At 60.7% G+C, this 12,315-nt stretch overlaps 3 protein-coding genes across 3 annotated transcripts; all 3 read left to right on the forward strand.

The window, feature by feature from the left end:
- The first annotated feature begins 1,249 nt into the window (after positions 1-1,249).
- LOC129527462 (hemoglobin subunit alpha) lies at positions 1,250-2,166 on the forward strand. The gene is made up of 2 exons (XM_063699715.1): positions 1,250-1,828; positions 2,038-2,166. Exons 1-2 carry the CDS (start codon positions 1,250-1,252, stop codon positions 2,164-2,166), a joined length of 708 nt encoding a protein of 235 aa, XP_063555785.1.
- An 832-nt stretch (positions 2,167-2,998) lies between these two features.
- Positions 2,999-3,787, forward strand: HBM (hemoglobin subunit mu). The gene is made up of 3 exons (XM_055364714.2): positions 2,999-3,110; positions 3,290-3,494; positions 3,603-3,787. The coding sequence occupies exons 1-3, from the start codon at positions 3,019-3,021 to the stop codon at positions 3,729-3,731; spliced, it is 426 nt and encodes a 141-aa protein (XP_055220689.1). The 5' UTR covers positions 2,999-3,018; the 3' UTR covers positions 3,732-3,787.
- Positions 3,788-9,861: 6,074 nt separating this feature from the next.
- Positions 9,862-10,757, forward strand: LOC115931067 (hemoglobin subunit alpha). The gene is made up of 3 exons (XM_031002843.3): positions 9,862-10,047; positions 10,165-10,369; positions 10,519-10,757. Exons 1-3 carry the CDS (start codon positions 9,953-9,955, stop codon positions 10,645-10,647), a joined length of 429 nt encoding a protein of 142 aa, XP_030858703.1. The 5' UTR covers positions 9,862-9,952; the 3' UTR covers positions 10,648-10,757.
- Positions 10,758-12,315: the final 1,558 nt, after the last annotated feature.

Consider the following 12,315-nt stretch of genomic DNA (forward strand, 5'->3'; position numbering starts at 1 on the left):
CAGCTGCCCAGGGGTGGGCAGAAGGGGAGACAGAAGCGATAGGTTCCTCAGCCCCCAGTCCCACCTGAGGGCCCCTTTGTCACTGGATCTGATAAGAAACACCACCCCTGCAGCCCCCTCCCCTCAGCTGACCAATGGCCACAGCCTGGCTGGGCCCAGCTCCCTGTATATAAGTGGACCCTGGGGGCTGAGCACTACCAAGGCCAGTCCTGAGCAGGCCCAACTCCAGTGCAGCCGCCCACCCTGCCGCCATGTCTCTGACCAAGACTGAGGGGACCATCATTGTGTCCATGTGGGCCAAGATCTCCACGCAGGCCGACACCATCGGCACCGAGACTCTGGAGAGATGAGTGTCAGACGGGACTGCCAGAGGGACTGGGTGGGAGGCCAGGTATGTGAGTGGGGACAGTGGGGAGCGGGCAGTGGGGAGGGGACTGTGGGGAGGGGACAGTGAGGAGGGGACAGTGGGGAGAGGACAGTGGAGAGGGGACAGTGAGGAGGGGACCATGGGGAGGAGACAGTGAGGAGGGGACCGTAGGGAGGGGACAGTGAGGAGGGGACCTTGGGGAGGGGACCATGGGGAGGGGACAGTGAGGAGGGGACCATGGGGAGAGGACAGTGAGGAGGGGACAGTGGAGAGGGGACAGTGAGGAGGGGACTGTGGGGAGGAGACAGTGAGGAGGGGACCGTAGGGAGGGGACAGTGAGGAGGGGACCTTGGGGAGGGGACCATGGGGAGGGGACAGTGAGGAGGGGACCATGGGGAGAGGACAGTGAGGAGGGGACAGTGGAGAGGGGACAGTGAGGAGGGGACTGTGGGGAGAGGACAGTGAGGAGGGGACCGTGGGGAGGGCACAGTGGGGAGGGGAGAGTGAGGAAGGGACAGTGAGGAGAGGACTGTGGGGAGGGGACTGTGGGGACAGATAGCATTCCCTCTCAGTGAGGAGGGCAGGGTAAGGAGGGTACGATTAGGAGTTGCACAAGCATCTGGGCTCGCTGAGACCTGGGCAGGCACAGCCCAGGTTCTGACAAGCAGAGTGTGAAAGGTTTCGTTCTAGGCCTGAAGGGCCTTACAGGGCAGCCAGTGCACTACAGCCTCTAAAGTCCCAGCATCTGGGATCAGGGCACTGTCCCAGCGTCAAAGTCCCAGCATCTGGGATCAGGGCACTGTCCCAGCTTCAAATTCCCAGCATCTGATCCCCTGGGAGGGCCAGGGAGCTTTTCCTTCCCTGGAACGCTGCTGGGAGGTCATGAGCCTGCAGAGGGGGTGGCGGGCAACCCAGTCTGGGGCTGGGAGGGAGGTCCTGTGGCCAGAGGAGACGGTGGATGGGGCTGGGGGCACCAGGCGTGCTGGAGGCGGAGGGCGGGAGATTTGGGGACCAGGCTGCACAGAACCCGTTGGAAGCAGGGCGATCAGCCGGGAGCTGCAGAGGCCTGGGGGGCCTCTAGCCCAGGGCAGCCTGGGAGGGGCAGCTGCCTGGGCACCCGGGCCCCGCGAGGAGGGGCTGGGGCCTGCTGCGGGGTCGCAGACGTGTCCCGGTGCTCGGAGAGGGCCGCAGGGCGCGTGGGCCGTGGGCGGGAGGCCGCGCTGCTGGGAGCTCACGGCCCCCGCCCCCCGTCCCAGGCTGTTCCTCAGCCACCCGCAGACCAAGACCTACTTCCCGCACTTCGACCTGCACCCGGGGTCCGCGCAGTTGCGCGCGCACGGCTCCAAGGTGGTGGCCGCCGTGGGCGACGCGGTGAAGAGCATCGACAACATCGGCGGCGCCCTGTCCAAGCTGAGCGAGCTGCACGCCTACATCCTGCGCGTGGACCCGGTCAACTTCAAGGTGCGCGGGGCGCGGTGCGGGCGGTGCGGGGCGGGGTCGCGGGGCGGGGCGGGGCGGGGCGGGGCGGGGGTCCCGGCGGGGCGGGGTGGGGTCGTGGGGCGGGGCGGGGCGGGGTCGCGGGGCGGGGCGGCGTCGCGGGGCGGGGCGGGGTCGCGGGGCGGGGCCCGGGCTAGGCCCCGCCCCCCGCACTGAGCCGCCCCCGCCCCCAGCTCCTGTCCCACTGCCTGCTGGTCACCCTGGCCGCGCGCTTCCCCGCCGACTTCACGGCCGAGGCCCACGCCGCCTGGGACAAGTTCCTATCGGTCGTGTCCTCTGTCCTGACCGAGAAGTACCGCTGAGCGCCGCCTCCGGGACCCCCAGGACCCCCAGGACAGGCTGCGGCCCCTCCCCTGCCCTTCACCCTCCCACAATTCCTGCCCTGACTCCAATAAATGGATGAGGACGGAGCGATCTGGGCTCTGTGTTCTCAGTATTGGAGCGAAGGAGGGGAGAAGCTGAGTGATGGGTCCGGGGGCTTCGCAGGAACTCGGTCGTCCCCACTGTCGTCGCGGCCTGGGGATCACTTGGGGGGCGCCTTGGGGAGGTTCTAGCCCCTGAGCACCGGAGCTGCGGCCCGGGTGGAGCGGAGCAGTCCCGGGCCGGCCCGCGGCGTCTCCTGGGGTTCTTGAGTCGGGCGGGCGTTCGTGCGTCTCCCGGCTTCCCATATCGCACAAAGATTGTCACTTCACTAAGCGTATTGGAAGCGTGTCGGGGCTCAGGGAACTTTTCCACAAAGCCTGACGTCCGAATCCCGGGACTCTGGCAGCTACGGGGGTCCCTGAGGCCGGTCCCTCCTCGACTCCTAAGAGAGTAGGGGGTTTCCTGCCCGGTGTTCTCTCTCCGGTTCCTCCCATGTGCTCCCTCCTGGCACAGCAGTAACTTTACCCGAGGGGAGTAATTACAGATGCCCCTAAAGTCTGCAGTAAAGGTGCCCACGCGCAACAGCGTGGGTCAATGCCAGAAACCCTGGGATCCCGGAGGTCGAGGCCTCCACATAGACGGGAACCCGGGCTGGTTACGTTCCCCGACGCAGGCCGAGGGTCCCCGCGTTCCCGCCGCGCTCGGGCCGATAAGGACGGGCGGGGTGCCCGGAGGCTCTATAAGGAGGCCAGGGCGGCGGGCGCGGCCCCCAGAGCACGTCAGGCGGCGCCATGCTCAGCGCCCAGGAGCGCGCCCAAATCGCGCAGGTCTGGGACCTGATTGCGGGCCACGAGGCGCAATTCGGGGCGGAGCTGCTGCTCAGGTCGGTAGAGGCGGGGTCTCCGGGAGCTCAGGGAGGTGGAGATGAGGGTTTTGGGCGCGTGGGCCGCCAACGCCATCCAAGGTCCTTCGGGTGCGGATCCCCGGGGCTCTGGGCGGTGTGGGCGCTAGTGAAGCCCCACGCAGCCGCCCTCCTCCCCGGTCACTGACCTGGTCCTGCAGGCTCTTCACAGTGTACCCCAGCACCAAGGTCTACTTCCCGCACCTGAGCGCCTGCCAGGACGCGACGCAGCTGCTGAGCCACGGGCAGCGCATGCTGGCGGCTGTGGGCGCGGCGGTGCAGCACATGGACAACCTGCGCGCCGCGCTGAGCCCGCTGGCGGACCTGCACGCGCTCGTGCTGCGCGTGGACCCAGCCAACTTTCCGGTGAGGCCTTTCCGGCTGGGGCAATGGTGCAGCGCGCAGCCGGAGGGGGGGGGGCTCTGGGGGTCCCTAGCGGGGCAGACCCCGTCTCACCGGCCCCTTCTCCTGCAGCTGCTAATCCAGTGTTTCCACGTCGTGCTGGCCTCCCACCTGCAGGACGAGTTCACCGTGCAAATGCAAGCGGCGTGGGACAAGTTCCTGACTGGTGTGGCCGTGGTGCTGACCGAAAAATACCGCTGAGCCCTGTGCTGCGCAGGCCTTGGTCTGTGCCTGTCAATAAACAGAGGCCCGAAACATCTGCCCCTGCCTGTGTGGTCTTTGGGGAGCTAGCAAAGCGAGGTTACTATTGTTGGCCAGAGAAGCTCAGGGACCTAAAAGGAGCCTCCTAGAACTCTCAAATGCGCCCCACCCCGGAGGTTTGTCCTCCCATGGCGAGGAGTGCGGTGGGGCAGAGGGAGCACTGTGGTGTGGCGGGGGTAGGGAGGGTGGCCTTCGACTTCAACTCTTGAATCGGGCTTCCAACCATACTGTTCGCAAAGCACTTCCCCATTCACGCATTTATTCATTCATTCTCCCTCTATCCCCACTTCCTGCTGGGACCTGTAGATGCTAATCCTGGCCCTTTTTGCAGAGAGATGCAGAAACCGAGGTCCCAGAGCCAAATGTGCAACCTAATTCGTTGGCCCAGAGCAGAGGACTCCGCAGCCCTGTTCCTTTCCCCTTCCTTCCCCCATGGACACTTCCTCAGTGGCAAACCTGCGCTAGCCTGGTTAGCCCTGCCTGTGACCCTGCAGCCCTGGGGATGAGGTCGGGAGGAAGTCCTCAGTGGCCACAATTTGGCAGACAGAGCAGGTTTAGTCTTCCAGCCTGCTCAATGACAAGCTGTGCGACCCTGGGCGTGTCCCAGAGCTCTCAGGCCTTTACCTATCGAATAGAAAAACAACGTCCAACTCACGAGATTTTTGAAATAATTTTTGAAATCATAACACAGGGTGGGTGCCTGCAGGGTCGTTGCCACCCCACCCCTCCACCCAGCCCCAGCTGCCGTGTCTCAATCTCTGCAGGTGCCCAGGCCAAGGCACTCCCTTCCCCAGGTTCCCTCTTCTCCCTCCCCAGGACCGGGAAGGGAATCTTAGGGCTCCACCCCAGGCTTTTCAGACAAAGAACAGGGGCTGAGGAAAGCAGTGGGACCTTGGAGGTCTCCAAACCCTGAATAGGGTTGGCTCTGGGTTGGCCATCCTGGGTCTGTGTGGGGAGCACTGGACCAGGCCTGGCACCCAGGTCTGACCTGGCAGTCAGCAACGAGGTCTGAAGAGAGCTGCTGGAAGCGGAGCCCTGACTGTGAGTCGGCCAAACTCTCCCCACCAGTCAGTGCCAGTGACCTGTTGCCCCGCACTGCCTGGGACGCCAGCCGGGTAGTTTGGAGAACTTGGCCCCATGTTATCTACATCCCCCAACTGTTTTTTTGTTTTTGGGGGTCTTTTTTTTTTTTGCTTTGTTTTTGTTTTTGAGATGGGCCCTTGCTCTGTCACCCCGGCTGGAGTGCAGTGGCACGGTTTTGGCTCACTGCAGCCTCGACCTCCTGGGTTCAAGCGATTCTCCTGCCTCTGTCTCCCGTGTAGCTGGGATTACAGGCATGAGCCGCCATTCCTGGCTAATTTTTGTATTTTTAATAGAGACAGTTTCACCATGTTGATCAGGCTAGTCTCAAACTCCTGACCTCAAGTGATCTGCTCTCCTCGGTCTCCCAAAGTGCTGGGATGACAGGCGTGAGCCACCACACCCAGCCCCCGCAACTGTTTACATGGATAATTAACAGCTTTTTGTCCCAGGCAGAGTTTGGTGTGAAAGCAGCTTATGTTTCACTTTGGAAAAACTGTGCTCTTCTCCCCATCCAGGAAGCTGCCTGGGTCTGGGCCATATGTGGATACCTTATGGGTATTAGCGGCTCAGGACCCCGTGTGGAAGCTCAGGACAATGGCAGCGGGAAGGCTACCACGTACAGAGCTGGTCTCTGTTTGGGCAGGACTAAGAGACGCAGGGCAGCCTTGGGCAACCTGTCTACTCTCACTCACTCCTCCTCCCCTTTCCTGTGCCAGGCACCTCCTGGCAACTTGCCAGCCAATGACCCTGCATCCCAGGCATAAGAGCTCCTACTCTCCCCCACCTTTCACTTCTGAGCTTACACAGACTCAGAAATAAGCTGCCATGGTGCTGTCTCCTGAGGACAAGGCTAACACCAAGGCGGTCTGGGAGAAAGTTGGCGACCACACTGCTGACTATGCCACGGAGGCCCTGGAGAGGCAAGAACCCTCCTCTCCCTGCTCACACCTTCGGTCCAACACCCACTCCAGGGCTCCGCTGGCCACCCCTAACTATTCTTGCCCTGGACACAGCCCCCAGCCCCTCACTCTTTGCTTCCCCCTGAAGCATGTTCCTGACCTTCCTCTCACTTGGCCCTGAGTTATGGCTCAGCCCAGATCAAGAAACAATGCAAGTAGGTGGCCGACATGCTGACCAATGCCGTGGTCCACTTAGATGACATGCCCAATGATGTGTCTGAGCTGAGGAAGCTGCATGTCCACGGGCTGTGGGTGGACCCAGGCAACGTCAGGGAGAGCTTTGGGCTGGGAGGAATCTAGGGTGTGGGGGCAGCTGGCCTTCCTCATAGGACAGACCATCCCACGCGTTCAGGGAGGTGGAGCACAGGTGGCAGTAGTATCTACATCCCCTGACTCTCTCTCCACAGCTCCTGGGTAAATGCCTGCTGGTGACCTAGGCCTGCCACACCCTTCCCAGTTTACCCATGTGGTGCCTCCATGGACAAATTATTTGCTTTTGTGAGTGCTGTGTTGACCTCAAAATACCATTAAGCTAGAGCATTGGTGGTCATGCCCCCTGCCTGCTGGGCCTCCCACCAGGCCCTCCTCCCCTCCCTGCCCCAGCACTTCCTGATCTTTGAATGAAGTCCGAGTAGGCAGCAGCCTGTGTGTGCCTGGGTTCTCTCTGTCCCGGAATGTGCCAACAGTGGAGGTGTTTACCTGTCTCAGACCAAGGACCTCTCTGCAGCTGCATGGGGTTGGGGAGGGAGAACTGCAGGGAGTGTGGGAGGGGAAGCTGAGGTGGGCCTGCTCAAGAGAAGGTGCTGAACCAGCCCCAGTCCTGAGAGGTGCTAGGCCTGCAGGCAGTGGCTCAGAAGCTGGGGAGGAGAGAGGCATCCAGGGTTCTACTCAGGGAGTCCCAGCATCACCACCCTCCTTTGAAATCTCCCTGGTTGAACCCAGTTAACATACGCTCTCCATCAAAACAAAACGAAACAAACTAGCAAAATAGGCTGTTACCGAGGCAAGTGCAGGTGCCAGAACATTTCTCTCATTCCCACCCCTTCCTGCCAGAGGGTAGGTGGCTGGAGTGAGGGTGCTGGCCCTACCCACGCTTCCTCTGTCATGGTGACCCTCTGAGAGCAGCCCAGTCAGTGGGGAAGGAGGAAGGGGCTGGGATGCTCACAGCCAGCAGCCCACACCTGGGGAGACTCTTCAGCAGAGCACCTTGCGGCCTTACGCCTGCACTTCTCCTGCACTTTGTAAGGTGCATTCAGAACTCGCCGTGTGCCCAGCCCTGAGCTCCCAGCTAATTGCCCCACCCAGGGCCTCTGGGACCTCCTGGTGCTTCTGCTTCCTGTGCTGCCAGCCACGTCTGGAAACGTCCCTGTCCCCGGTGCTGAAGTCCTGGAATCCATGCTGGGAAGTCGCACAGCCCATCTGGCTCTCAGCCAGCCTAGGAACACGAGCAGCACTTCCAGCCCAGCCCCTGCCCCACAGCAAGCCTCCTCCTCCACACTCACAGTACTGGATTGAGCTTTGTGAAGGATGGAGAGGACCCTGTCACCGCTTTTCTTCTGGACATGGACCTCTCTGAATTGTTGGGGAGTTCCCTCCCCTCTCCACCACCCACTCTTCCTGTGCCTCACAGCCCAGAGCATTGTTATTTCAGCATAAACACTTAAAAAATAAACTAAAATCCGACAGGCACAGTGGCTCACACCTGTAATCCCAGCACTTTGGGAGCCTGAGGCGGGAGGATCACCTGAGGTCGGGAGTTCGAGACCAGCCTGACCAATATGGAGAAATCCCAGTTATACTAAAAATACAAAATTAGCTGGGTGGGGTGGCGCATGCCTGTAATCCCAGCTACTAGGGAGGCTGAGGCAGGAGAATCACTTGAACCCGGGAAGTGGAGGTTTAGGTGAGCTGAGATCACACCATTGCACTCCAGCCTGGGCAACAAGAGCAAAACTCCATCTCAAAAAATAAATAAATAAATAAATAAATAAACTAAAATCTATCCATGCTTTCACACACACACACACACACACACACACACACACACACACACACACACCCTTTTTTGTGTTACTTAAAGTAGGAGAGTGTCTCTCTTTCCTGTCTCCTCACACCCACCCCCAGAAAAGACCAAAATGAAGGGTTTGGAACTCAGCCCATGGGCCCCATCCCATGCTGAGGGAACAGAGCTACATCTACAACTACTGCCACAGGCTCTCTTTTTGGACAAAAATACCATCATACTGTAGATACCTGTGTACAACTTCCTATTCTCAGTGAAGTGTCTCCCCTGTATCCGTTTCAGCCAGTTCATTCAGCTCTGTGCCATTCCACACTCTCACTGATTATTACTATGTTTCCATCATGATCCCCCCCAAAAATCATCACTTTATTTATTTATTTATTTATTTTTATGTATTTTTATTATTATTATTATTTTTGAGACGGAGTCTCGCTCTGTCACCCAGGCTGGAGTGCAGTGGCACAATCTTGGCTCACTGCAAGCTCCACCTCGCAGGTTCACGCCATTCTCCTCCCTCAGCCTCCCGAGTAGCTGAGTAGCTGGGACTACAGACGCCCCCCACTACACCTGGCTAATTTTTTCTATTTTTAGTAGAGACGGGGTTTCACTGCATTAGCGAGGATGGTCTCGATCTCCTGACCTCGCAATCTGCCCGCCTCAGCCTCCCAATGTGCTGGGATTACAGGCGTGAGCCACCGCGCCCGGCCTTATGTATTTATTTTTTTGAGACAGAGTCTCGCTGTGTCGTCAGGCTAGAGTGCTGTGGCACGATCTCGGCTCACTGCAACCTCCAACTCCCTGGTTCAAAGGATTCTCCAGCCTCCACCTCCCGAGTAGCTGGGATTACAGGCATGCACCACCACACCCAGCTAATTTTTGTATTTTTAGTAGAGACGGGGTTTCTCCATGTCAGTCAGCCTGGTCTCGAACTCCCGACCTCAGCTGATCCACCCGCCTTGGCCTCCCAAAGTGCTGGGATTACAGGCGTGAGCCACCGAGCCTGGCCAAACCATCACTTTTCATGAGCAGGGATGCACCCACTGGCACTCCTGCACCTCCCCCCTCCCCCCCGCCAAGTCCACCCCTTCCTTCCTCACCCCATATCGCCCCACCTACATTCTGCAACCACAGGGGCCTTCTCTCCCCTGTCCTTTCCCTACCCAGAGCCAAGTTTGTTTATCTGTTTACAACCACTATTTATCTAGCAAGACTTCCATCAGATAGCATTTGGAGAGCTGGGGGTGTCACAGTGAACCACGACCTCTAGGCCAGTGGGAGAGTCAGTCACACAAACTGTGAGTCCATGACTTGGGGCTTAGCCAGCACCCACCAACCCCACGGGCCACCCCACAACCCCGGGTAGAGGAGTCTGAATCTGGAGCCGACCCCAGCCCAGCCCCGTGCCTTTTGCGTCCTGCTATTTGTTCCTTCCCGGTGCCTGTCACTCAAGCACACTAGTGACTATCGCCAGAGGGAAAGGGAGCTGCAGGAAGCGAGGCTGGAGAGCAGGAGGGGCTCTGCGCAGAAATTCTTTTGAGTTCCTAGGGGCCAGGGCGTCCGGGTGCGCGCATTCCTCTCCGCCCCAGGATTGGGCGAAGCCTCCCGGCTCGCACTCGCTCGCCCGTGTGTTCCCTGATCCCGCTGGAGTCGATGCGCGTCCAGCGCGTGCCAGGCCGGGGCGGGGGTGCGGGCTGACTTTCTCCCTCACTAGGGACGCTCCGGCGCCCGAAAGGAAAGGGTGGCGCTGCGCTCCGGGGTGCAAGAGCCGACAGCGCCCGACCCCAACGGGCCGGCCCCACCAGCGCCGCTACCGCCCTGCTCCCGGGCAAGCGGGATGGGCGGGAGTGGAGTGGCGGGTGGAGGGTGGAGACGTCCTGGCCCCCGCCCCGCGTGCACCCCCAGGGGAGGCCAAGCCCGCCGCCCGGCCCCGCGCAGGCCCCGCCCGGGACTCCCCTGCGGTCCAGGCCGCGCCCCGGGCTCCGCGCCAGCCAATGAGCGCCGCCCGGCCGGGCGTGCCCCCGCGCCCCAAGCATAAACCCTGGCGCACTCGCGGCCCGGCACTCTTCTGGTCCCCACAGACTCAGAAAGAACCCACCATGGTGCTGTCTCCTGCCGACAAGACCAACGTCAAGGCCGCCTGGGGTAAGGTCGGCGCGCACGCTGGCGACTATGGTGCGGAGGCCCTGGAGAGGTGAGGCTCCCTCCCCTGCTCCGACCCGGGCTCCTCGCCCGCCCTGACCCACAGGCCACCCTCAACCGTCCTGGCCCCGGACCCAAACCCCACCCCTCACTCTGCTTCTCCCCGCAGGATGTTCCTGTCCTTCCCCACCACCAAGACCTACTTCCCGCACTTCGACCTGAGCCACGGCTCTGCCCAGGTGAAGGGCCACGGCAAGAAAGTGGCCGACGCGCTGACCAACGCCGTGGCGCACGTGGACGACATGCCCAACGCGCTGTCCGCCCTGAGCGACCTGCACGCGCACAAGCTTCGGGTGGACCCGGTCAACTTCAAGGTGAGCGGCGGGCCGGGAGCGATCTGGGTCGAGGGGCGAGATGGCGCCTTCCTCGCAGGGCAGAGGATCACGCGGGTTGCGGGAGGTGTAGCGCAGGCGGCGGCTGCGGGCCTGGGCCCTCGGCCCCACTGACCCTCTTCTCTGCACAGCTCCTAAGCCACTGCCTGCTGGTGACCCTGGCCGCCCACCTCCCCGCCGAGTTCACCCCTGCGGTGCACGCCTCCCTGGACAAGTTCCTGGCTTCTGTGAGCACCGTGCTGACCTCCAAATACCGTTAAGCTGGAGACTCGCTGGCCGTTCCTCCTGCCCGCTGGGCCTCCCAACGGGCCCTCCTCCCCTCCTTGCACCGGCCCTTCCTGGTCTTTGAATAAAGTCTGAGTGGGCGGCAGCCTGTGTGTGCCTGCGTTCTCTCTGTCCCGGAATGTGCCAGCCATCGGGGTTTTTTCCTGTTTCTGACCAAGGACCTCTCTGCAGCTGCATGGGGTTGGGGAGGGAGAACTGCAGGGAGTGTGGGAGGGGAAGCTGAGGTGGGCCTGCTCAAGAGAAGGTGCTGAACCATCCCCAGTCCTGAGAGGTGCTAGGCCTGCAGGCAGTGGCTCAGAAGCTGGGGAGGAGAGAGGCATCCAGGGTTCTACTCAGGGAGTCCCAGCATCACCACCCTCCTTTGAAATCTCCCTGGTTGAACCCAGTTAACATACGCTCTCCATCAAAACAAAACAAAACAAACTAGCAAAATAGGCTGTTACCGAGGCAAGTGCAGGTGCCAGAACATTTCTCTCATTCCCACCCCTTCCTGCCAGAGGGTAGGTGGCTGGAGTGAGGGTGCTGGCCCTACCCACGCTTCCTCTGTCATGGTGACCCTCTGAGAGCAGCCCAGTCAGTGGGGAAGGAGGAAGGGGCTGGGATGCTCACAGCCAGCAGCCCACACCTGGGGAGACTCCTCAGCAGAGCACCTTGCGGCCTTGCTCCTGCACTTCTCCTGCACTTTGTAAGGTGCAGTCAGAACTCGCCGTGTGCCCAGCCCTGAGCTCCCAGCTAATTGCCCCACCCAGGGCCTCTGGGACCTCCTGGTGCTTCTGCTTCCTGTGCTGCCAGCCACGTCTGGAAAGGTCCCTGTCCCCGGTGCTGAAGTCCTGGAATCCATGCTGGGAAGTCGCACAGCCCATCTGGCTCTCAGCCAGCCTAGGAACACGAGCAGCACTTCCAGCCCAGCCCCTGCCCCACAGCAAGCCTCCTCCTCCACACTGACAGTACTGGATTGAGCTTTGGGGAGGGTGGAGAGGACCCTGTCACCGCTTTTCTTCTGGACATGGACCTCTCTGAATTGTTGGGGAGTTCCCTCCCCTCTCCACCACCCACTCTTCCTGTGCCTCACAGCCCAGAGCATTGTTATTTCAGCATAAACACTTAAAAAATAAACTAAAATCCGACAGGCACAGTGGCTCACACCTGTAATCCCAGCACTTTGGGAGGCTGAGGCGGGAGGATCACCTGAGGTCGGGAGTTCGAGACCAGCCTGACCAATATGGAGAAATCCCATCTATACTAAAAATACAAAATCAGCCGGGCATGGTGGCCCATGCCTGTAAACCCACCTACTCGGGAGGCTGAGGCAGGAGAATCATTTTAACCCAGGAGGCAGAGGTTGCAGTGAGCTGAGATCACACCATTGCACTCCAGCCTGTACAACAACAGTGAAACTCCGCCTCAAAAAAGAAAAAGCCCCCACATCTTATCTTTTTTTTTTTTCCTTCAGGCTGTGGGCAGAGTCAGAAGAGGGTGGCAGACAGGGAGGGGAAATGAGAAGATCCAATGGGGGAAGCATTGCTAAGCTGGTCGGAGCTACTTCCTTCTCTGCCCAAGGCAGTTTACCCTGGCTTGCTCCTGGACACCCAGGGCAGGGCCTGAGTAAGGGCCTGGTGAGACAGGGCAGGGAGCAGGCTGAA

The sequence above is a fragment of the Gorilla gorilla genome, chromosome 18 (assembly GCF_029281585.2).
Source record: "Gorilla gorilla gorilla isolate KB3781 chromosome 18, NHGRI_mGorGor1-v2.1_pri, whole genome shotgun sequence".
Classification (NCBI taxonomy): domain Eukaryota; kingdom Metazoa; phylum Chordata; class Mammalia; order Primates; family Hominidae; genus Gorilla; species Gorilla gorilla.